Source organism: Ovis aries, chromosome 24 (assembly GCF_016772045.2).
Source record: "Ovis aries strain OAR_USU_Benz2616 breed Rambouillet chromosome 24, ARS-UI_Ramb_v3.0, whole genome shotgun sequence".
In the NCBI taxonomy this organism is placed as follows: Eukaryota; Metazoa; Chordata; class Mammalia; order Artiodactyla; family Bovidae; genus Ovis; species Ovis aries.
This window is the reverse complement of record NC_056077.1, coordinates 20684486-20710210: the sequence shown is the minus strand read 5'-3', so window position 1 is coordinate 20710210 and position 25725 is coordinate 20684486. Positions and strand designations below refer to the sequence as shown.

The 25725-nt window shown below is 39.5% G+C and overlaps 2 protein-coding genes across 7 annotated transcripts in view; one reads left to right on the top strand and one right to left on the bottom strand.

Moving 5' to 3' along the window:
* Positions 1-9121: 9121 nt before the first annotated feature.
* The window catches only part of METTL9 (methyltransferase 9, His-X-His N1(pi)-histidine), a 50712-nt gene continuing 34108 nt past the window's right edge, over positions 9122-25725 (bottom strand). For 2 of the 6 annotated variants that reach the window (XM_015104122.3, XM_015104124.3), the window contains exon 5: positions 9122-9823. In XM_015104122.3, the coding sequence (XP_014959608.1) occupies positions 9618-9823 (206 nt within the window). In that variant the 3' untranslated portion in view covers positions 9122-9617. Of the gene's footprint in view, positions 9824-20212; positions 20699-25725 lie in introns of those variants that run through there. The other 4 variants (XM_042240403.1, XM_027961879.2, XM_060406193.1 and 1 more) reach the window with 2 other exon arrangements.
* IGSF6 (immunoglobulin superfamily member 6) lies at positions 12317-23892 on the top strand. Its single transcript, XM_004020836.6, has 6 exons — positions 12317-12393; positions 16090-16446; positions 18950-19056; positions 19881-19928; positions 20278-20358; positions 21504-23892. The coding sequence occupies exons 1-6, from the start codon at positions 12327-12329 to the stop codon at positions 21558-21560; spliced, it is 717 nt and encodes a 238-aa protein (XP_004020885.1). The 5' UTR covers positions 12317-12326; the 3' UTR covers positions 21561-23892.

Below are 25725 nucleotides of genomic sequence, written 5' to 3'. Positions count from 1 at the left end.
GTAAAAAAAAAGTTTGTGCACCGAAATATTTAATGCAGCAGCACTGCATATGAATGCAAAAGGAGAGTCAGGTGGGAAAAGATTCAACTGGGGTTCCCATTAAGGAAATGGTTACATGAACTATACTACATCAACTTCATGGGCTATACAGCTATCTAAATGGGTATGAACAAAGACTGTGTAATAAACACACAAGGAAATAATTTTATATCTAAAAAAGTCAAACATGAAGTCATATATGTTTATGTAAAGGTTTCCTGGGTGGCTCAGTGAAAAAGAATCTGCCTGCCAATGCAGGAGACACAGATTCCATCCCTGGGTTGGTAGATGCCCTGGAGGAGGAAATGGCAACCCACTGCAGCAGTCTGGCCTGGAAAAATTCCATGGACAGAGAAGCCTTGGAAGGCTACAGTCCACGGGGTTGCAAAGAGTCAGACACAACTGAGCATGCACACGTGCAACATATACGCACGTGTATTAAAACAGGAAATACACTGAAGTGTTGAGTGTGCATGGTGGAATTATGCATAACTATCTTTTCTATCTTTTCTAAGCTCTACACAGTCAACAAAAAGGACCAGGAGCTGACAGTGGCTCAGATCTTGAAGTCCTTATTGCAAAATTCACACTTACATTGAAGAAAGTAGGGAAAACCACTAGGCCATTCAGGTATGGCCTAAATCAAATCCCTTACTATTATACAGTGTAAGTAACAAATAGATTCAAGGGATTAGATCTGATGGACACGTGCCTGAAGAGCTATGGACAGAAGTTCATAATATTGTACAGGAGGCAGTGATCAAAACCACCCCCAAGGAAAAGAAATCCACAAAGGCAAAATGGTTGTCTGAGGAGGGCGTACAAATAGCTGAGAAAAGAAGAGAAGCAAAAGGCAAAGGAGAAAAGGAAAGACATACCCATCTGCATGCAGAGTTTCAAAGAATAGCAAGGAGCGATAAGAAAGCTTTCCTCAGTGATCAATGCAAAGAAATAGAGAACAATAGAAAGGTCAAGACTAAAGATCTCTTCAAGAAAATTAGACATCAAGGCAACATTTCATGCAAAGATGGGCAGAATAAAGGACAGAAACGGTATGGACCTAATAGAAGCAAAAGATATTAAGAAGAGGTGGCAAGAATACACAGAAGAACTATACAAAAAAAGATCTTAATGACCCAGATAACCACGATGGTGTGATAATTCATCTAGAGCCAGACATCCTGGAGTACGAAGTCAAGTGGGCCTTAGGAAGCATCACTCCAAACAAAACTAGTGGAAATGATGGAATTCTAGCTGAGCTATTTCAAATCCAAAGAGATGATGCTGTGAAAGTGCTGCACTTAATATACCAGCAAATTTGGAAAACTCGGCAGTGGCCACAGGACTGGAAAAGGTCAGTTTTCATTCCAATCACAAAGAAAGGCAATGCTAAAGAATGTTCAAACTATCCCACAATTGCACTCATTTCACATGCTAGCAAAATAATGCTCAAAATTCTCCAAGCCAGGCTTCAACAGTACATGAATCGAGAATTTCCAGATGTTCAAGCTGGATTCAGAAAAGACAGAGGAACCAGAAATCAAATTGCCAACATTCGTTGAATCACAGAAAAAGCAAGAGAATTCCAGAAAAACATCCACTTTTGCTTCATTGACTATGCTAAAGCCTTTGACTGTGTGGATCACGAACTGTGGAAAATTCAAGAGATGGGAATACCAGACCACCTTACCTGCCTCCTGTGAAACCTGTATGCGGGTCAGGAAGCAACAGTTAGAACTGGACATGGAACAATGGACTGATTCCAAATTGGAAAAGGATAACATCAAGGCTGTATATTGAAACCCTGCTTATTTAACTTATATGAAGAGTACATGATGCGAAATGCTGGGCTGGACAAGCTAGAATCAAGACTGCCAAGAGAAATATCAATAACCTCAGATATACAGATGACACCGTCCTTACGGCAGAAAGCGAAGAGGAATTAAAAAGCCTCTTGACAAAGGTGCCTTTTCATACTGTTCATGGGGTTTTCAAGGCAAGAATACTGAAGTGGTTTGCCACTCCCTTCCCTTCTCCCATTACTTCATGGCAAATAGATGGGGAAACAGTGGAAACAGTGACAGACTTTTATTTTGGGGGCTCCAAAATCACTGCAGCCATGAAATTAAAAGACACTTACTCCTTGGAAGAAAAGTTATGACCAATCTAGACAGCTTATTAAAAAGCAGAGATATTACTTTGCCAACAAAGGTCCGTCTAGTCAAAGCTATGGTTTTTCCAGTAGTCAGGTATGGATGTGAGAGTAGGACCATAAAGAAGGCTGAGCACTGAAGAATTGATGCTTTTGAACTGTGGTGTTGGAGAAGCCTCTTGAGAGTTCCTTGGACTGCAAGGAGATCCACCAGTCAATCCTAAAGGAAATCAGTCCTGTATACTCATTAGAAGGACTGATGCTGAAGCTGAAACTCTAATACTGTGGCCACCTGATGCAGAGAGCAGACTCATTTGAAAAGACCCTGATGCTGGGAATGATTGAAGGCAGGAGGAGAAGGGGATGACAGAGGATGAGATGGCTGGATGACATCACCAACTCAATGAACATGAGTTTTGAGTGAACTCTGGGGGTTGGTGATGAACAGGAAGGCCTGGCGTGCTGCAGTCTATGGGGTCGGCAAAGAGTTGGACACGACTCAACAACTGAACTGAACTGATGAAGGTGAAAGAGGAGAGTGAAAAAGCTGACTTAAAACTCAACATTCAAGAAACTAAGAGCACAGCATTCAATCCCATCACTTCATGGCAAATAGACAGGGAAACAATGAAAACAGTGACAGACTTTATTTTTGTTGGGCTCCAAAATCACTGCAGATGGTGACTGCAGTCATGAAATTAAAAGATGCTTGCTCCTTGGAAGAAAAGCTATGACAAACCTAGACAGCATATTAAAAAGCAGACATTACTTTGCCAACAAAGGTCCGTCTAGTCACAGCTATGGTTTTTCCAGTAGTCATGTATGGATGTGAGTTGGACCATAAAGAATGCTGAGCGTTGAAGAATTGATGCTTTTGAACTGTGGTGTTGGAGAAGCCTCATGAGAATTCCTTGGACTGCAAGGAGATCAAACCAGTCAATACTAAAGGAAATCAGTCCTGAATATTAATTGGAAGGACTGACGCTGAAGCTGAAGCTCCAATACTTTGGCTACCTGATGTGAACAACTGACTCACTGGAAAAGACCCTGATGCTGGGAACAATTGAAGGCAGGAGAAGGGGATGACAGAGGATGAGATGGTTGGATGGCATGGCTGACTTGATGGACATGAGTTTGAGCAAGCTCTGGGAGTTGGTGATGGACAGGGAAGCCTGGCATGCTGCAGTCCATGGGGTCCCCAAAGCGTAGGACACAACTGAGCAACTGAACAACGAATTTAATTGTGAACTCTAGAGATCTTCTCGAAATCCTTTACATTTAATGAAACACCTCTCAATGCCTGAAATTTTTTAAAAACTGAAATGTATAATGCTGACATTACTTTGTTGGTGGCAGAATGACATATACTCTTCAAAAATGACCGACTCCGCTGCTCTGTTGCTCAGTTGATGGTTTATAAATATTTATTAGTTATTTATAAATAGTTATAATATTTATCAGCATTCTCAAAAACATCCTTTTATTCCTAGGCTCCTGGTTTAATCCTTCAAACAAGAAGCTTACTCTCAAGCACTAGATGATAGAAAATGTCTTCCATCTTTTGTCAATTTTTGATTTAGAAAATAGGTGTCTATGAGTTTCACATGACTCATCTTGGAAGAATAAAGGTATCTTTTATTGTCAAAATTGTTAATGTTAAAAATTTGTAAATGTGTATGCATGGACACATACAGGTATGTATAAAAGTCCAGAAGGGTAATACCAAAATGTTGATAGTGGTCCTCTAAGGGTATGGTTCAGCTAAAATCTACTTGCATGTTCTTTACACCTGTATTTTCTACTTTTTTCTATAACAAACATGCTACTTATAATGCCAAAACCAGTAGTGCTTTATGATCAGTCACAGCTACCCTATAAAAAATAAAAAAAAAACAAGATGGCAAAGTCAAGTGGAGGGAAAACTTTTGTTCTGCTGAGTATAAAACAGACTGCCAACATATTCTCAAACATTTCAACTCTACCATTTGAAAAGCATTGAGGGTTCCAAGTTTAAAAGCAGTGTCCTGCATCTTGGTTCCAGGGTTTCCACAGCAAAAAAAAAAAAAAAAAAATTATTTAGAGAACAAACTTATGGTTGCCAGTACACGGTGCTCTATATAAAACGGATAACCAACAAAGACCTACTGTATAGTAGGAACCCAGCTCATTGTTACGTGGCAACCTGAATGGGTGTTTGGGGAGAATGGACACATGTATATGTATGGCGGAGTCCCTTCACTGTTCACCTGAAACTAACACACTGTTAATCGGCTATTTGTTGTTGTTGTTTAGTCTCTAAGTCGCATCTGACTCTTTGTGACCCCACAGACTCCATGGACTGCAGCACACCAGGCTTCCTTATCCTTCATTATCTCCCAGTTTGCTCAAACTCATGTCCATTTAGTCGGTGTACTGGCTATACCTGAATACAAAATAGTTTTAAAAAGTGAAAAAAGATGAAAATATAAAACCAATGTACTATGTTGATTCCTGAACAGGATAGAAGAAAATAGCATTTGGACATCGTATCTGTTCTTAATTATTTTCCACAACTTAAGAAATGCAGGTGTATAAGGCATTCCAGATTTACATGGTTATTTATTTGAGGGTATGAAGAGGGGATCTTTACTTTTCATTTTATACTTACTGAAAGTAATTTTTAAATGGTCCTGCACAAAAAAATAGACTAGTATATAATTCATGTGAATACAGCATATTGACTCTAAAATCCAGAGGGAAATCTTAAGTTCTAGTTAAGCAATAATAATTCTAATTCTCCAGCAGTATGAAATTTCTTAATGAAAAAGTACTTTGGTATCAGTGTACACCGATTCCAAATCTTTGATATCAATATGGATAGCAAGCTACAAAGTACAGGTTACTAGTAAATGAAACCCAATGCCATACAAGTTGTACTAGAAAAACAAATCACCAGAGAAATGCAAATCAAAACCACTGTATACCACCTCAGATCCATTGAACGGCTACTATCAAGAAAAATACAAAATAACAAATGTTAGGGAGGATGTGGAGAAATTAGAACCCTTGTACACTGTTAGTGGGAATGTAAAATGATGCAGCAACTGTGAAAAACAATATGGCAATTCCTCAACAAATTAAACATACAATTAGTGTCTGATCCAGAAATTCCACTTCTGGGTAAGGATCCCGAAAACAGCAACTCAAAACAGACTGTTCATACACCCATGTTCATAGTCACATTATTCTCAATAACAAATAAAAGTAATGCAGGTGTCCATTGACAGATGAATGGATAAGCAAAAGACACAATGGAATATTATTCAGCATTAAAAAGGGAAGAAACTTTGACACACATTATAACATGGATGAACTTTGAGATCATTGTGCTCAATCAAATAAGCCAGTCATACACAAAATAATATTGTATGATTCTACTTATATGAGGTACCTAGAATAGCCAAATTCAAAGAAAGTAGACTGGTGATTGCCAGGACTGGGGGTGGGGGAAGGGGGAAAGGAATAGGGAGTTAAGTGTTAATGGTTATAGAGTTTCAGTTTTGCAAAATGTGAAAACAGTAAAAATGGACTATGGTGATGGTTATGCAATTTGAATGTACTAAATACCACTGAATTGAACACCTAAAAATGGTTAAGATGGGAAATTTCATGTGATTTTACAATAAAAATTTGGAAGAAAAATATAAATAATGGTACTGTGTCAATAAACACTAAGCAATTTTAAATGTAAGCAACTAAATGGGATGTAGTATGCTGAATAGGCTCCTGGAACAGAGAAAAAGGAAATGGAAAAATGGGCAAAATTGCAGTAGTCAGTAGTTTGCTTACTAATAATAGGGTATCGATGTTAATTTCTTAGTTTAGACACATAATGTGGCTACTATGCAAGACAAAAGTTAGGGGGTTAAGGGTACACAGGAACTCTCTGTACTATCTTTGACAGGTTTCTCGAAATCTAACATTATTCCAAAATAAAAGTAACAACTAAAAATGTTAGAATCAACTCCTACATGGAAGATACGAGTGCAAATGTGCTCAGTTGTGTCTGACTCTTCACGACTATAGGGACGGTAGCCCACCAGGCTCCTCTGTCCATGGGACTTCCCAGGCAAGAATACTGGAGTGGGTTGCCACTTCCTCCTGCAGGGGATCTTCCCGACCCAGGGATCAAAACCATGTCTCCTGCCTCTCCTGCATTGGCAGGCGGGTTCTTTACCACTGAGCTACCTGGGAAGCCCACACAGAAGACAAAGACAATACAAATATATTCGAATTGATAAAGTAGACACCAAAATATGAACACCTATACAAACAGCTACAGGAGATGTGAAATTATTTTTCTTGTGTTGTTCACTGTTGCCTAGCTACTGTCTTATCATACAATTGCAAAAGGGCAGGCTATTGAATTTTATATTGTGGTAATATTTCCTTCATGATACTGGCTGCATTTTTTCACTTAGATCTTGACAGGGACAGTGTGATCTTCCTTCTGCCAATTCATGATTTTATATCTTTGATGTGTTACTTGGTGAGCATCCTGGTTGTTTCCAGTCAATGACAAGCCCAGTTTTGTGTTCAGTGGATTCCTACGCAGCAGAACTCAACCTGGACAGCCCTGGCTGTCCATTTTACTAGCCCTGGCTCAGTGCACTGGCTTCCAGCTGTAATACAGATGCATTGGATATAAGCCTATTTGAGGAGTATTTAGGTATCCGCATAAACGTGCTAAGTCACTTTAGCCACTGGAAGCCCACATGGACAGACGGTACTGCAGCTTTTAGAGAAAAAAGATCATGAAATGCTTTTATCAGTAACTAAGCAGCAGCAAGCAGTAGGAAACAACTGGTAAAAACATCTTGCTTCATTATGAGTCTGCTTGAATATGCTGCTCTGAGGAGTAGATTTCAAAGTTAATGAAACATGGTAGAGCAGAACTAAGTGAAAACAAAGCTTTACTCAGAAAGACGACTTGAAACAGCTAAGTTTTACTTTATTTCCCAGCCCAACTGCTTTTCTGTTAAAGGTCAATTATGTAAAAACAGACGTGACATAAGAGAAGGGTAGAAAATTCACTGTCTCTCTCAACAGCTCTGCACAAGGGAGAAATGACTAAGGCTATTGTGTCTTCTTCCCTTCCATTCGCTGACATCAGTGATCTAAACACTCCAGAGGCTTACAGCTGCAGGTGCAAAGAGCTTTGACTCGCAGGTGCAGCTTGCATTTCCTTTCTCTGTGACCTTTAAGGTCAACTGGTTAGCTGGCTTTGACTGCAAATAGAGGTCTTAATTCCTCCAGTACAACCTTAACTTGATATGAAACACTTACACAAGGAATGGTGCAGACAAGAAGGCAGTTTATTGTATCAATACTTTGGGGAGAAAAAACATGATTCCGTTTAAGGGGAAATAAAACAGTCATTGACGCTCAGTAAGAAACACTGCCATCTAGTGGAATGATGATATACCACCAAGACTTTCAAGACCAGGCATGAAATGTGAGCGGATTTGTCGGTTTAAATTTTCACCAAAAAACAGCACTTTTGAGAAGCTGATTTTCAGAGAACCTCAGATTTTGAGAAAGTATTTGTCTTTAAAATGCATAAATGTATGTGCTTTCTCTGATTTGGGGGAGAAAAGAAGGCTTGTTTCTTTTTTTTTTCCAAGTAGACTATCAAATTAATTCTCAATTTCAAAGTTAATGAATCACTTTGGAGCAACCTGCCTCTTTGAGCATCCGTCGTCACTCTTGCACTCTTGTTCAGCAGTCTAAACAGCAACCCCTGATGACGACAGCTTATAAAGAAGCAAAACTGAACTGTACAAGAACTACATTAAATTTACTCATTTCCTCCATTTTTACAATCTAAGGAGCACTTCACTTATTTGAATTCCGGGGGGGGGGGGGGGGGGGGGGGTGGAAAGCATTAGAAAGCACCAATAACGCTTTTGCATAAATCACATAATCCAACTCTTATTATGACTACACAGTAACGGTGGAAGATACTGGTGTGAGGACGTGGGAATGCGGTTCTTAATGAATAATACAGTCATTCTTCTCAAGACTTTAATTCGCCTTTATACCCAGGTGCTGCAGTAAATGTGCTGATTTGATGACTTCTATGAGCATATAGATGAGAATATTTAATGAAACACCTGGCTGACAAAATCAAGTTGTGAGAATAACATACTGTTAATAGACATGATCTCAAATTGGCATCTCTATGATTACTGAGATTTTAGATTCTGGGTTAAGTGCTCTGCTCTTTGGAACATCCACAATGGTTATTGATCGATCTTGGTAATGAGCTCCTCGTTGCAACATTTCTGGATATATGGTTGGAGGCACTCACGGATTCTAGAATGCATGAGTCTGACGTGGTTTTCTCAAACCATACTCCTGGCAAACTATAAACTCAGTTACGGATTTCAAGAAGAGCCAAGTTCTGTGAAAAAGGTATACAAGGACAGAGTTAAGAAGCTGAATTAAAAGAATATTAGGTTGTGTTCAGTAGACAAAACTGAATGTTCCAATTCTGAGAACCTGAGATTGTCCAGAAAAGCAAAATTCTGAGTGTAGGACACAAGTTACCACAAAGTCAGAACCCACTGCTCTGCGTTTCGAAAAAAAAATATATATATATATATATATGTATACATATACATATATATATATATATATATGAGTTGGGGAGTGAGGGTAGTCCCGGAAGTACATCTGAACGAGGTTGTTCTTTTGAGAGTTAGTCTGGGTTGCTTGCGTTCACCACAATTTGCAATAATCACCCCCACCCCAAGTCTAAAGCCTTCCTTTACCATATATTCTAGTCTACTTCATCTTTCTTTCATATATGCTACTACTTCAGGCACACCTGAAGCAAAGCAATTAAAGATACTCGGGAAGCCTTATAGTAACTCCAACATGATGCCAAAGTCACCTCCAAAAACAGTTTATTAGCATGATTAAAAACATTTTCCGGAATAATGACAGAATTTCTAAACATGAAAGAGGATCAGTGGCTATACTTTATAACCAATATTTGCAACTGGAAAGACAGCTTTATTACCCAGTCTTTATTTTATTACAAACAACCCACATTTACTGGTTCCCTGTGAAGTCATGACTATTGCTTTGGGAATGAATTCCTACTGCAATTAAGTATAAAAAATATCTTCCATAACTGGAGTGTGACCTGCATTATTGAGTAAAGAGTTGATAAAAATCGTCAAAGAGTTGGTTTTTTGTTTTTTAAAAAACATTCCTTTTACACACTACAAAGCAATAATTAGTAATTTGGCTTTTAAAATTCCTACATGATATTTAGAATGGCAGTCCCCAAAGGTCCTCCCTTCACATAACTGAACTTGCAGATCCTCTTCTGGAGTGTACATTCTTGGGGTGGACTCTGAAGACCTCAACCTCCATGTGTTTATACGGGTTTGAGAACAAAGACAGCGTCATCCAGAACGTAGTAGTCATTATACATGTCACCTTCACACAGGTATGGCAGTCTGGTGAAAGCTTCGATAACAAAACCAGCTTTTCTGAAAACTTCAGGCAGACTATTCACTTGTTCTTCCCAATTCTGTCCCTTGATTTCCAAAATTTCCGATGGTTTATCCCACTTGCCACCTACTAAAACAAAAACATGAAGTTAAATTCTTGAACAAATTATTCAAAAGAGGGAAGAGGGGAAGAACAATATCGGCTAAGGACTTGGTGTGTGCCAAGCACTGGGTGCTTTGATGAATGATCTCCCGGGTGACCCAGCGGTAGGACAAAGAGGAAGCAGAGACTTAGGAAGACTGAAGAACGTGGCCCAGCTTGCAAGGTTAATGAACACTGGAGCAGAAATGTAATCCCTCATTAAACCAGACCCAAAGCCCACACTACTACTTGCTCTGACAGCTTCTTGATATCACCCTCCCTTAGACTGACAGGTGTGTAATGGTTAATAGGTTTGGAAAACTGCTTATTAAACACTGGGACATTGAGGCAGAGTAGAACAAAGTTTGAAAGTGCTTTGGATAAACGTAAGAAAACGCCACTACTGTAGTAAAATTATGCCACATATTAACTAGAGAGGTTTATCAGGCTGAAAGTAAAAATAGGTTAACGGAGACTTTTAATTTCTAAAAACAGACCATTTGGTGTGCTTTTCAAGAGAGGTCAATCCATTCTCTAACTTTTCAGAAGAATTTCATACAAGTTAACCTCCAGAACCAGAGAAAGGATATAACACACTAGAATGGATGAATCAACCTAGCATTTCTTGGAACAGTGACTCAAGTCTGTGTTACGTTAGTCATTTCCAAACCCATGAGCGTCAGATGCCCAGGTACTAGGGGGCTAGAAAAAGTCTTCAGTTCACATACATACCAAGCACTGACTACAGACGCACACGCACGCACGCACGCACACACACACACACACACACACACACACACACACACACAGTGGTATATATAAAATCTGGGGGGTGCTTTCTGACACAGCAATGATGTAAAAAAAAATACACAGTAATGTTAAAAGTATTACTAAATACAGATTGAGAATAACTTTCTGTAAATGACAAAATATATAATCAACAAGTGCCAAGCATACAAACAGTACAGTGGAGAGGGCTTCATTCTTTCTGGCAGTGAGCACCCCTCTTCCCCGTGGAAGGCAAAGCCTGGGGAAGCAGCTTCTCCCCCCTCTTTCTTGCAGCTCAGGCACTGGCTCATGACCTAAGCTCAGAAACACTCGCCGCGACCTGAAATGAGGAGCAAGTGGCCCAGAGGTGGGGACGTGAGGCTCCTTCTCTGGGAAGGCAGAGTAGTGGTGTGAGTCCAAGCAGCCCGGGCAACACGGAGTGGGGTACTACTGACAGGCTGTGGCCCACGCCAAGGCAGCAATGCTTGCCGGGGGCAGTGTGCTCTTCACATCAGCTTTATAGCAGATTTCGGGGCATGTGTCTTGCATGTAGACCCCAACACATGATTCTCCAGTCCTCCCAGGGACTCACTGTGCTACCCTCAAATCCTTTCAATAAACTCCCTTTTGCTTATTAAGTCAGCCCAAGTCACTTTCTGCTTTTTACAAAGAACCTGACTGATGAAGCCCCCGAGGGACTAGGATGGGGTTCTGGATGACAAAGATTCCAGACATTTATTTCACAATAAATGCAGTCACACGAAACTGGGGCACAAGGGCTCCCCAGGTGACTTAGTGGTAAAGAATCTCCTGCCGATGCAGGAGATGTAGATTCGAACCCTGGGTTGGGAAGATCCGCTAGAGAAAGAAATGGTAACCCACTCCTGTATTCTTGCCTGGGAAATTCCAGGGACAGAGGAGCCTGGCAGGTTATAGTCCATGGGGTCGCAAAGAGTTGGACATGACTTAGTGACTAAACAAAACTGGGATACAATTAGTTAATGGCACCCAACTTATTTATTCATCGTTCACTGATTTTTCTCTTGTCTCTACATGAAGATGGACTTTCCAGGTGGTGCTAGTGGTAAAGAGCCCATCTGCCAATGCAGAAGATGGAAGAGATGTGAGTTCGATCCCTGGGTTGGGAAGAGCCCCTGGAGGAGGGCATGACGACCCACTCCAGTAGTCTTGCCTGGAGAATCCCATGGACAGAGGACCCTGGTGGGCTACAGTGCATAGGGTCGCAGAGAGTTGGACACAACTGAAGCGACTTAGCACACTACACGAAGGTATCTCCTTCTGCTTCTCCTCGATTTCCAGCAGTTATCAGCCCAGCACCAAGAACAAATTAGATGCCCAAGAGCACAGACTGAACTGCTCTAGAAAATTTAAGTATGAGTTATCTGTCAAACAATACTTTCTAGGAATATGCACCAAGGTAAATCAAAATCTCACCCAAAACATCTAACATCTTTGAGGCTTTGTAAAACCCAAGAAAAACGTGACCATATGAACATTTAGAAGTGTGCTCTAAGCTAAAATCTCAACTTTAAATGGTGAAACTGCATTACAAACAATCTTTACACAATTTCAAAAAGTTCCCAATTATGGTTCCTCAATAGGAGTTCCTCTCTTTGGTTCTTCCTTTCTTAGAGAAAAAAAAAAAAAAAAGCCAAAACTCTCCTCAAATACACACTCCCACACCTCACACATACACACAGAAATGGAGACTGTGAACAGAGGAAAGATCATTCTCGGTCTGGAACTCAATCTGATTCTGTTTTATGTCGGTAAGGTTCTTTTTTTTCCCTCCATTTTATTTAAATCAATTGCTACTTTTCATCTAAAAATTCATTTATATTTTAACCCCCTACAGATTTTTAAATGTATAACATTATGGAAACTGTCTAAGGTGACAAATTTCCTTTTTTCTCAGAGAAATAGGTAATAAAAAAACAGCTGAGAAAAAAAATTAATATTAACATTGAAAATTTCCTTTGCTATCATGCTGCTTTAGAGAAGAGTACCTCTCCAAACAAAGGCTTGAAAATATTCATAAAATCACATTAATCATTAACAATTCAGTTCCCATACAGCAAACTGACTCTGCACTAAATAATTGAATATTTTTTAAAGAACAGTGTTTCAGAAAAAGCTGAATTTCTATAAATTGAAGTACCTGTCATTTAAAAAAACTGCTATGGCTCCTTCCTTGAAAAACAACCATATCACAAATATATGGATACTTTTGCCTGTTTTTTCCTCTAGGAAAGAGTTTCCTATATCACAGTTCTAATAATTTCATCATCGTTCTAAAAAATCTCATAATCTCAGATTTGCTCACAAAGTTTGGGTCATAGGCCAGGAAAGGGAACAAAAGCTCTTATTTTTTTCTCATCTGTAAAGAAATATTTTTAAATGTTAACCGTGATTTCGTAGGGGCAGAGTGGTAAAAGGACTATGGGTGACTTTTTTGTTTCTACTTTCAGTAATAAGTCTATTAACTCCCTAATAAGTATATATATTACTTTTATAGAGCAGTCTAATTAGCATTATTTTTTTAAAGAATTATCTTTCAAAGATATATACTGAAAGATGTGCAGACAAATTATCTGGAATTTGCCCTAAAATAACGAGAGAGTAAAGGCACAAGTAGGGAGAAGAGCTGAAACAAGACTGGGCTGAAGTCAGGTGATGGTGGAGAAGTTACTGTGCTGGTCAACTACTTCTGCGTATGTTCGAAATTTTCCATAAAGGCGTTTTTTAGAAAGTTCAGAAATTACTTCTCTATGTATCTTCTAGCTTGGTCTTCAAAAACAGTGATCTTTTTTCATTCCCTTCACTAAGAAGATAAACTTTCAACCTTTTTCAGAGGGTACTGTGTTTAAAAAGAAACCCTATAGAATGCGAGTCCTTCAAGCGCAGCTCTTGAGAGGAGTGGGCTGCAGGCTGACACATTATCCACACTTCCCTTTCGCACTAAGCTGCCGCGGGCGGGGGCGGGCGGGGGCGGGCGGGGGCGGCTGGGGGAGCAGCCGTCTCCTCACAGCCTGGGCTCTCACAGGAAACCACCACACCGGGCTTTCTCCCTTCCAAGGCGGTCATGAGCAGAGATATGAAACTCCAAAGTTGCAAGTATTTATTTTACCCTGGAACACTAGTTCTCCAGGAAAAATGTTAAAAGATAGCTTCCCTTTGAAAAACTACCTCATGGAGGAGTTGACACTGGGACCTTGCTGCTTAACTTCATGACTCTGGCAGGCCCATTTCCACTTCAAGTTCCCACACTTTAACGATTACTATACCTCATAAGGCCGCTTCTCTACTTCTAAGGTAAGTCTGGGTAGGAGACCTGCGGCCGCAGTTACCAGACTTAGGAGTGAGGCTAAACCCCTCGGCTGAAGACGCAGGAAGCCTGGTCTTCTCCAGTGATTTGACTTTACCCACTCCTCTGGTTTACCTTTACCAGGTTGCTAAAAAGCTCCCAGCTCATCTCCAATTGTACAAGTAACAAAAATTACAACATGGTGAGAAGAGATTTGGGTCACAAATACCATGATTCTAGTTTTAATTCTTCTGCTCTGGATCAGGACCTATAAGAAAAATGTTAAGTGACAAAAAGCCCATATGAAACTTGTATCAGACATCTTGGATTATTTTTTAATTTTGTGTACAGTAGCAAAGGGAAAAGTCAGACAAATAAGACCATGTGGAAACACAGAACCACACAAAGTCAGAGTGAAAACATGCACAAACTCCAGTTTGCCTCAACCAATAATAGCATTTCACATAGAGCCTCCCTTGCCCTCAAAATGGCTGAGGGCAGGTCTTCCCAGTGATAAATAACTGAGCAGCTTTCCAGTTTCACGAACCTGGGATTAGATAGGCAGCCACATAGGGACCCAACCCCATGACACGGAAGCAGCATGATGTGGCGGCGGTGAGAGCACTAGATGGGGTGTCTAGTCTCGACCCTGCTGACATGATGGTGTGAAGTGAAGTGAAAGTCGCTCAGTTGTGTCCGACTTTTTGTGACCCCATGGACTATACAGGCCATGGAATTCTCCAGGCCAGAATACTGGAGTGGGTAGTCTTTCCCTTCTCCAGGGGGTCTTCCCAACCCAGAGATCAAACCCAGGTCTCCCACATGGCAGGTGGATTCTTAACCAGCTAAGCCACAAGGGAAGCTCAAGAATTCTGGAGTGGGTAGCCTATCCCTTCTTCAGCAGATTTTCCCAACCCAGGAATTGAACCAGGGTCTCTTGCATTGCAGGCGGATTCTTTACCAGCTAGCTATCTCTCTTTACAGCTCTATTTAGAGCTCTCTCTAAAATGGGCATATGATACTGTGGGGACAGGAGTGGCCATCGCAGCAGAAATAGCTCCTTTCATTAAATACTTACTTAGACCCAGGTAAGTAAATACTCCTTGTGCACTGATGGCCTCAAGGAAACTTCCTGCTAACCTCACGATACTCACAACACTATCTCCCTTTTGCTAATGAGGAAACAGACCAGAGAGCTAGGAACTAGCAAGAGCTAGGATCTGAATTCAAATCTCTGCTCCTAATCACAATACCGCTCAAGTAAATTAAAGCTACAAGAGGCTACAAAGCAATGCACAAGAGCCAGGGAAGAAACTAACCTGCTGGGCAGTGGCATGGCCAGCTCATCAGGCCTCTGCTCACCAATGAAAGGCTGACTAAGCCAGGGCTACAATTTCCCAGATGTACATCTTGCCTTTTATAATGTTTCCCTTTGGAACAACTAGACTCCCTGAAGAACAACTGTAAACTGTCATGAATTTCTAGCAATCACAACCTTAAACGGCAGAAAAAAAAAATCCCTGCTGCTCATGTGCTCAGTCATTTGCATAAGGGGCTTTGATACCTATTGCTACACTGAATGCAATATTCATGTGAGGCCAGCAGTGCAGATAAGGGAACAGGCTCCTAGAGAGCAATTGATTTGCACAGGGAGATAAACGGACAGCTCGTAAGCACACCACGAGTGTACACGTGGAGCCTGAACTTCTGACTCCGGATCTGCTGTCACCTCCAGCAAAGGAGATCCCCACCCCACCCCCAGGGCTGCCCCTCAAGTACCAGACATCACTGTGCTCCAGCAAGCCTGAGGTCAGGAAACTCAGAGGGTCAAGAAAAGTGAGGAACACCAGTGTCTGCCTTTAAGTTTCAATTTTTTGGACTGATAGTAAAGTTAATGTACAAGTTTAAAAAAAAGTTATGGGTGTGTTGTAACTTTATAATAGTGATTCACAATTTTAAAGGTTATACTCCATTTATAGTTATCATAAAATATTGGCACCAGTGTCTACTTTTATAGTCTTGACCGTGCTGAGAGTGAGGTAAGAACAAGAAAGCCATGGTTTTCAGTGGATTCTTCACCCCAAAATATCAATAAAACAGGAGCACAGGACAAAGGGAGGTGAGAAGCCCAGTGAACAAGCTCATCTGCTTCCTCCTACAGGGGTTGCAGACAACTGCATCGTCTCAGTGTCTCAACTACCTGAACTTGAAGTGGACTACACGCAAAAGGCCGTAACCTTGTCCTGCTCCTTTTCCACAGTGGGGTGCCCTGCAGAGCAACCCACAAGCCTGTGGTTTCGCTATGGGACTCACAAGTCTGAGAACCTGTGCTCTAATGGATGCAAAAGTGAGACAGACAAATACACACTTAAGAATCTGGCACACAACCGGGTTTCCCTCACTGTGAACAGGCTGACTTTCAATGACAGTGCAATCTACGTCTGTGGAATAGCCTTTCCCAACTCAAAGCAACCAAGAGCTAAGCAAACGGGAAGAGGGACTGTGCTTGTGGTGAGAGGTCAGTCAAAGCTTTATTCCCATACAGTGGGTTCTGCTTGGCCCCTTAAATGCATCACTTACTTCTATGCAGAGATTAGGAGATACATCTGATAACTTAATAGCTGAGCCAGTGAAAAGTATGACATTCACACTAGCCAACATGCAGTTTGGACTGAAGAACTACTCCAATTCCATCTCTCAGCCTCTGCACACACAGTCAGGGCTATGTCAGGTCGTATATTCTCTATGTCCAGACTTTACTGGCAAAGGCTGACCAACTATGCCCTTCTTTCTCCATGTTACACGGACTGAAATATGATGTTTAACTGACAGCCTTGTTAGGATATGGTCTGGTATTGCACCATCTAGAACAAAACACTGGAGAAGCATAAGCAATCAATAAATTGAACCTATAAAAACATATGCATTATGGAGAATAAACACAAAATTTAGGTAAAGCCACTGGGGGACCCCTGACCTTACCCCCTTGTGCATAGATAATGAACAGAAAGAAAAAGGGTCGGTGTGGTTTCCTTAGATTTACTAAAATCCATGACAATTTCCTCATGCAAGTGAGGACACTGAGCCTAGCTAAGACCTATAAATTATGAAATTGTGAGGAAAAGCTTCACATGATTCTGGGGAAAGGAAGAGATTAACAGTAACTCCATGCTTTTCTCAGACCTCTCCCCTTTAAAGAAACTCTAGTATGATGAGCTCTGAGATCATTAAAACATAAACTCAAATTGATCAGGCTTTTGGTTTTAAAACAGACTTCGAGGAGCCCAGATTGTCCTATATTACAAGCCTTACTTTGGTGTTCTAATGAATTTTTGCTATTTCACTATTATTTAATGTTAGTTTATGCTCACCTGTAGGGGTAAATTATAAATGAGTTAATGCACATAAAGCACTTTTAATGGTGCCTGTGAAGTGAAGTGAAGTTGCTCAGTCATGTCCGACTCTTTGTGACCCCGTGGACTATAGCCTACCGGGCTTCCCAGTCCATGGGATTTTCCAGGCAACAGTACTGGAGTGGGTTGCCATTCCCTTCTCCAGGGGATCTTCCGGACCCAGGGAATGAACCCGGGTTTCTTGCATTGCAGACAGATGCTTTACCCTCTGAGCCACCAGGGAAGCCCTTAATGGTGCCTGGTTTATATCAAATAATTAATGTCAGCTAAGAAAATCAACTCTGAATATTCACTGGAAGGACTGATGCAGAAGCTCCAATACTTTGGCCACCTGATGTGAAGAGCCGACTCACTGGAAATGACCCTGATGCGGAGAAAAGACTGAAGGCAGGAGGAGAAGGGGGCGAAAGAGAATGAGATGGCTGGATGGCATCCCGGACTCAATGGACTTGAGTTTGGGCAAACTCCGGGAGATAGTGAAGGACAGGGAAGCCAGGTGCACTGCAGTCTATGGGATCTGAAAGGGTCAGACATGACTCAACAACAGATATTAAAACAAACACACAACAGCTGTAGAAATTTGTATCTCTCACTGCATGCATTTGTCTTCTATAGAAAATAACAGCCAGAAGAAAAATGGTTTGTAAAGAGAAGGAGGTCTCAAACCTGCAAGTTTATGTGATGAAACACCCTTCTGTAGGAGTAGGAATGAAAATACCATTAAGACAGAAACAGCAATTTCCTACCTTTTAACACAGCCGCTAATTTCACACTTGAAACTTTTAAGTTTTACAAATATGGTTGATTTATTAAGTTTCACAAGAAAAATGTATGTTGTATAAACTGAGTTCACAGGATAAGCATCTACGGGCTTATTTAGTTGAAAAGTACAAGTTATTCAGATAACAATTACAAATTTAACTGGATTCTGTACTTCAAATAATTGCATACTTCAAATAATTGTGGTGTGTTATTTCATCACTACCTAGAGAACAGGACACTTCCTACAGGGAGGGAGAAATTCAGAATGTACAAATGGATTCAATAATTCTACTTCCAGCTTTATTAGAAAGAAGAGACACAACAACACTGCATATACAGGCGTGCGGTGAGCACCATCATCTCAACGCATGGCCTTCTCAGGGTCTTCAAAGACTGCACTGTTTACCTATGTATTCAGTTCAAGGTCATAAACATATGTGGGAAAGAATTTTAACTCCACAGACTCTTGGTACTAAAAGAAACTTAAAACACCCTTGAACAACCTGTCTTGAAATGTTTATCTCACTTTAGGCAACAATTTACATAAAAAGTGATTCTTAGCATCATGACAAATAATTAATTGAATTTATTAAAATTTTAAGTTTTAAAAATGAGTAACATTTTGGGCATAATACACTTAAAGAACTAATGAACTGGCTTTAACTATATTATATACTTGAGTGCCTTCTAAATTAAGAGCCCCTGAATAAATTTTTATATGAATAGCCAAATAGCATAAGCTCATGTGTCCCCCTTAACATTTAGTTTCAATTACACTTTATACATATATTTGCAATAATGTTTCAATAGTGACTGGCTCTCTTTCTCTGTCTATAATTAACAAAGAGATGAAGGTTCTCAGCAAGGAACTGCAGTCCACCCTGATAGCCCTCTTAGTCCTGTTCTCTATCTACATCACCAGTGTGCTCGTGATCTTCATCGTCTTCATCAAAGTAAGTCAAACGTCATGCATCAGATGTCCCTATGGACTTGAAAATTGTCTTAAGGAAATAACCTCCATCTCTCCACAGGTTGGGAGCCTCAGAAATAGCTCACCTAATTAACATCTCCCTTTGCATCTGCAGGAAATACCTACTGCAGAAGAGGTCTGCAGAAAAAAGCAAAAATTTTCATCACTGAAAATCACTAACCAGAGTACATAATTTATATGGTTTTCTTTCCATAAATGGGAATAAGAGATCCTTCTTTATAACCATCAGACACACGCTACTTTTCCACTGGTGGGGGAGGTATGAAAGGCCTAAGAACGATCTTTAAGAGTGAAAAAGGTTAACGAAAGAGACTGAAGGGACTTCCCCAGTGGTACAGTGGCTAGGACTCCATGTTCCCAATGCAGGGTGCTCGGATTCAATCTCTGATCAGGGAACTAGATCCCACACGATACTTCTAAAAGTCCTGCATGATGCAATTAAGACCCGGAACAGCTAAATAAATATTTTAAAAAGAGAGAGAGAGATTAGACACTGCCTTAAAATATCTTTAAGAGGCCTAAAGTTTTTGAGAAAGACTATACTTCTCATTGTTCACATGCTATAAGAGGGGATATGTATGCGTTATATTAAGATTACCATAAATCCTATTATCAGTATCAGCTTGAGCTATTAATAAAAACACCTCAGAAGTGACACGAAAATTACTCTTACTGCATATTACTTAAATATCAAGCTCGTTTAACTTTATTATGGTATGAGATATCTGCCATGATTGTTCTGAGTACATAACATGTCTTGTAAGACTTTCCTTTTCTTCCTGACAGTCAAAATCTAACACTCGAAGAAAGAAAGAAACAGAAGAGTCACAAAAGGTACACACCAATGCTGGTAAAACATCTTCAGAATTGTGGTTATTAACTATTTTACAATGAAAATAATTTAAGAAACACAGAACATCACCACAGAACAACTTTCATACTGTTTCCTATTGTTGAGAAAAATGATATTCAAGTGACAGAATATGTGGCAAATTGATAGTTCTCAATCATAAATTCTACTTAATATACTCAAAATACAAGAGTTAGCTGTGGGTACAGATGTGTTGGGTGGGGTAGTTTCTAAGACTGGTGGCCAATAAAGAAAGAAAAGGCTCAGATAACGTGCAATAATCACTGCTTTTAATTATAAGACAACATTTTTTTTTCTTATTTGTATTTATAGAAAAAGAGTGCTCGGCGTATTTTTCAGGAAATTGCTCAAGAGCTATATAATAAGAGACATGTGGAAACACACCAACAAACTGTAAGTGTAAAATATCAAAAAGATGTAAAGTTAAAAAGCATGTTTAACTAAAAAAACTTAGCTGCCAACAAGCTATCAATAATCAAGTTTTTCTTTAAAAAGAGTCTGAAAGAGGACTTTCATAAAATGCATTTGTTTTGATAAATACATAACAAAGGACATCTGATACAATATCAAATAGACACCAACCAGGCTGGCATCTTAGTGACATGAAATCTTTCTGAAACACACTGGATACAGGTAATGTTTTCAATACAGACAAGGATGCTTTTGTGGGTTGAAAGCTTCTTTGGACTGTATCTTGCATCAGTAGTAACCATTAAGCAAATGTTGCAAACATCTGTGGATCAAATATATAGAAAATTTACTTGTTCACATTAGAAAAGACAGATAATAAGAATAAAAAGTGAGTTATTTCTTCAGCCTTTGATGTTTAGTGATAGGAAGAATGTATGTTGACTACAATACATTCTGATAGTCCTTCTACAGTCTTAAAGTCCTATAAAAACAGGTGTTTTCAAACAAGACATTGTTTTAGAGATAACAGAGCAGACAGTTTCCACGATACCTGATCAAACTGCCCAGATTTAAATTAAAATGTATACAAAATAAAGAACTTATACACTAACAGAGATATTTTCCTCTTAAACAGCAGCCATGAGGGCAAATGAAACAGAATTCTGATATGAGATGTGGTTTTTCTAAATCTAATTTCTAAAAAGGATTTTCATCCAGGAAATAGTATCATCTAAGTAGTCACTTCATCCTTCAGTGTATATAGAAGTACATAAAGAAGTGGTTTAATTATAAATACCTAAGATGCCACTCTAAATAATTACAAATGTGTGTCCACACTCTTCTTTTATTGACACAGGCACCTTTTCAGCAAAGAGGCAAAATTAAATGACTAGAAGACAAGCCTGGAAGTAGAAATTTTAAAGCCCTCAGTCAGGGCTTTGACAATGGCATGTAAACAATAAAGTTATTCTTCAGTTCCCACATCCTACTCCACACAAAGGGAAAGTGGAAACTGGACCTTTATGGTTACTGGAGAATGCAAGACAGCACTGTAATTAATATGTCGCTCTTAGTGTGGTGTTATTGGTTACAAAACTTAAAATGTGGCCTGTTCTTTACTATTGCAGGAAAAAGACAACACTTATGAAAATAGAGCAGCGCTTTCTAACTATGAAAGACCATAGAAGTCTTCTGACTTTCAATGAAGTCACTGAAAATTCAACTCCAGATGCTATGAAAGTATTAGTGGATATACACCCATCAGGTTTTTTTTAGAAAACAATTTAAGGTAAATGAAAAAGTCAACTAGCTATAAGAAGGACGCCAGAGAATATAAGGAAACTATTACTAATGGAAATTACCAAAATACTAAAACCTAACAAAATGCAGCTGAAAAATACTTTCCTAATTTGCTAGGTAGGAGAATTCTAAGCAGTCAAGCATCTTCAAAAACTTCCAATTAAAGCATATGTCCTGTACTTGCTCCATTCAACATAACCACACGATGACTGATACCCTAAAGATGATCTGAAGTCACACCAAGTGCCTCGGTCTTGCCTAGAAGAACCGTCTTTACGGTTTCTAGACATGGTGGGCCAACTAGACCAAGCTGGCAGGGAAAGAGGAACTGAGGGAGGAAGGAATATGTCAAAATCTGAATTAGAGAAAAATCATTTTGAACAGCATTTCGCAAATATCATTCTCTCTAGTGTTGCAATGGGCCAGTGGTATAGTACACATTTTCCTGCCAGGGTATGCAAAATAACTTACATCATGCTACCAACAAAAAGTGAGAGCGCAATAAATACAGTAACATTTTAGTTATTTTAACAAAAAAATCCAAAGCAGAAGGTTCAGTCAGAGAAAACCTCAGAATAAATAAGCTACGATGGACTCTAGGTGTCAGTCTTGTGCCAAATAACAGCAACAGGGAAGGCTTTTGGCAAAGCACTGGAACTGATCGAGCCTTTGCAATATTTTTTTTTCTTTTAGTAAGTCACTGTATTACACACACACAAACATTTATACAAACCTACACTTTATACATAGTTGGGGCCATACAGAGTATACAGTTTTGTATTATGCATTGCAGTGTGATTTTTAACCAACTAAGGAGGGAAATGGTAGACAAGGGGCAGTGTGTAGCAAGGAGGCTTATGGCACTTACTACCATCTCACTAAGAAAACATGTTACAGAATTGCTCTCTGAAAGTTACTTCTGTGTAACAAAAAGTCTACTTAAAGTACCTGCAAGTATGTATCTGCTATTAAACCTGAATTACAACCTATTATTAAACCTGAATTACAACCTATTATGTTTATTTAAAGTGTTTCTCTTAAACTGGTATAAAATGAGATGGATTCTTATTTTTATACCCCAGATTAAATTTTCAAATATTTTTTTTCAAATCTAAATATTTTATTATATAGTTACACCCAATTGTGTTTTTTGCTATATACTTTTAACTTGAGGATGTCTGTAAAACCAGTACATTAGATAAATCCTGAAATTCCACTAGCTATAAGCTATTTAAATATTGCTTATACAAAATATTTGGGGGCGGGGGGGAGGTGGACAAAAGCTTATTTACAAAACAGAAATCAGATGCAGAAATCTTATGATTACCAGGGGATATGGGGGAGAAGGATACATTGGGAGACTGACACTGGCATGTATACACTACTATACATAAAACAGATGACAGTAGGAAATGGCAACCCACTCCAGTATTCTTGCCTGGAGAATCCCATGGACAGAGGAGACTGGCGGGCTACAGTCCATGGATTTGCAGAGAACTGGACACAACTGAAGCAACTTAGCATACATAAAACATGTAACTAAAAAACTGCTGTTATAGCACAGGGAACTGTACTCAATACTCTGTAATGGTCTATATGACAAAAGAATGAGTGGATATATAACTCATTCACTTTGCTATATACCTGAAACTAACACAACACTGTAAATCAACTACATTCCAATAAAATTATAAAAAAGTATTAAAGGAAAAGCAGCACCATATGAACAGCATACACTTAAATAAAAGATGAATGTTTAACATACAGAGTAATTTTTTTATTCACTGATAGCCTAAAGGTCCATTTTAAGATGTTTCTTTTGTATGCTTAATTGGTTTTGTTAGCAAGCAAAGCCCTATGAAGGATGGCGTCATCTAGTCCTCAGACTCAGATTCATCTTCATCTTGACTAATCTGGAAGTAACGAAGCTCGTAAGTCTCCTTGTCAGATGCAACCACACAAAGCCAATCACGAAGATTGTTCTTTTTAAGGTATTTCTTGGTAAGGTACTTCAAATACCTTTTAGAGAACTGTTTCTCAGAAACGACTATGATTTTATTCTTGAAGCGTTCAATGTGAACGACATTCCCAAGATTTCCAGTTTTTCCATTCACTTTAACCTTTTCCCGCAGAAATTGTTCAAAATTTCCAGAATCAAAAATTCCATCTTCTACTGGATGAGTAAGATCCAAATTAAACTTCCAGGTTGACTTCTTAGGCTTCTTGTCTTTCTTCGGCGCCATCTTGAAAGCTTGCCGTGCGATCTCAAATATTTTAAGATCCCTTTAAAAGCATTTTGTACTGATGGCTTAAGTCAGGGACCTCTAACCTCTCCATCTGGGTTGGGGGGGCACATAACCTCATTTTGCATGTAAATGTATGTGAAAACACATGTGAGTGCACATGTGCTTTCTGTAGTTTATGCATATACATGTACGCATATATATGTGTATACACAAAAACAGAAATTAAACAATGGGCGTGAAAAGCAATATAAACAAAAATGTTAACATTTCCCTCCTGTACCCCAACATAAAAAGTCTTGCATACTCCCCCAACTTTGAGACCACTGGCCTGACTGAAATAAATGAACTTCTAAACCAGATGGCAGAAAAGGTTAAGTACTACCACCATCTAGGTGAATAGAAGGGATCTGATCATTTCCTTTTGATTTCTGAAAGTCATTACCTTTTGGTCCTTTGAGGAATGAAAACATACCATTCTTCATGTAACTAACGAGGAAACAAAATCCCTAAGACAAACCTGTATTTGATTCAGAATAAACTTTTCAATACAAGCAAGGACTGTGTTTAAGAGACTAATTTTTAAGCTAAATTTTGGAACATATTTTCCCAAGTAGTTATTTTCCTTGAGGTCATATATGAATGCCTGATATATATAATTCATTCTTTCATTCATCCAACTAGCCAACAATACTGATTGACCGCTATACTGTTATACAACCAAGGGCTTCGTCTGCATGCTATCCTTGGGTCTCACTGAACTGGGAACCCCACCTCGTTCCCATCTTATTGCTGTTGCATGTGCATATGGTAAAACACTCCACAGACGCAAACACACGCCAAATGTTGCCCGCATGAAAACTTCCCTAACTCCTCCAGCAGTTAACGGAACTTTCCTTCTCTAAACTCATGGGACTTCATGTTTCTTTTCAGACTATCCTACCACCATCTGTTTACGTCTTCTGAACTATTCTCTAAGTATCTTAAAACTAGAAGCACACGCCTCATTTCTTTTTACTTCTACTGCTTAGCACTGCCTGGTACATAAAAGTCTTTTAAATACCCTTACATGAATGCAACTAAACAATATTTCTACAGAAAAATATTTTTTCGGCCCTTCAACGGAGTTATGAAGCACACTTCACTCCTTAGCCATTGACCCTCATGCCTTGTCATAAGGACCATTCACTGAATCCCTAACATTAATTTTCCTGCTATGTGAGCATCCAGAATTTCCACTGGAAAGGACTAAGCAAGCTATAGCTTTCTGTTTAAATTTACACTTCCCAGATAATCAGAAGAGAATAAAATGAAAACAACTTGGACACGAAGAAGAACAGACATGGTTCTAGTGTCTACACACTCTCCCCTCTAGTCTAGAGCAGTGACACCACATACCAACAGGTGTTAATGAAATTTTCAGAGTAAGTCATATCTTTCTCTCTACTATATTAGTGCTAAGAGAGTTTGAAACCCTCGGCTAACAGGCATACAGTTCAGTGTCTGTGGAGTCGAGTCACATCAGTTCAGTTCAGTTCAGTCGCTCAGTCTTGTCGGACTCTGCGACCCCATGAATTGCAGCACGCCAGGACTCCCTGTCCATCACCAACTCCCGGAGTTCACTCAGACTCACATCCATCGAGTCAGTGATGCCATCCAGCCATCTCATCCTCGGTCGTCCCCTTCTCCTCCTGCCCTCAATCCCGCCCAGAATCAGAGTCTTTTCCAATGAGTCAACTCTTTCCGTGAGGTGGCCAAAGTACTGGAGTTTCAGCTTTACCATCATTCCTTCCAAAGAAATCCCAGG

Bases quoted from the DNA above. Each gene is read 5' to 3' on its own strand.
- IGSF6 (XM_004020836.6), top strand. From the start codon at position 12,327: ATGGAGACTGTGAACAGAGGAAAGATCATTCTCGGTCTGGAACTCAAT. The intron at 12,394-16,089 runs GTAAGGTTCTTT...TTCCTCCTACAG, and splicing joins TCTGATTCTGTTTTATGTCG to GGGTTGCAGACAACTGCATC. The intron at 20,359-21,503 runs GTAAGTGTAAAA...TTACTATTGCAG, and splicing joins TGGAAACACACCAACAAACT to GAAAAAGACAACACTTATGA.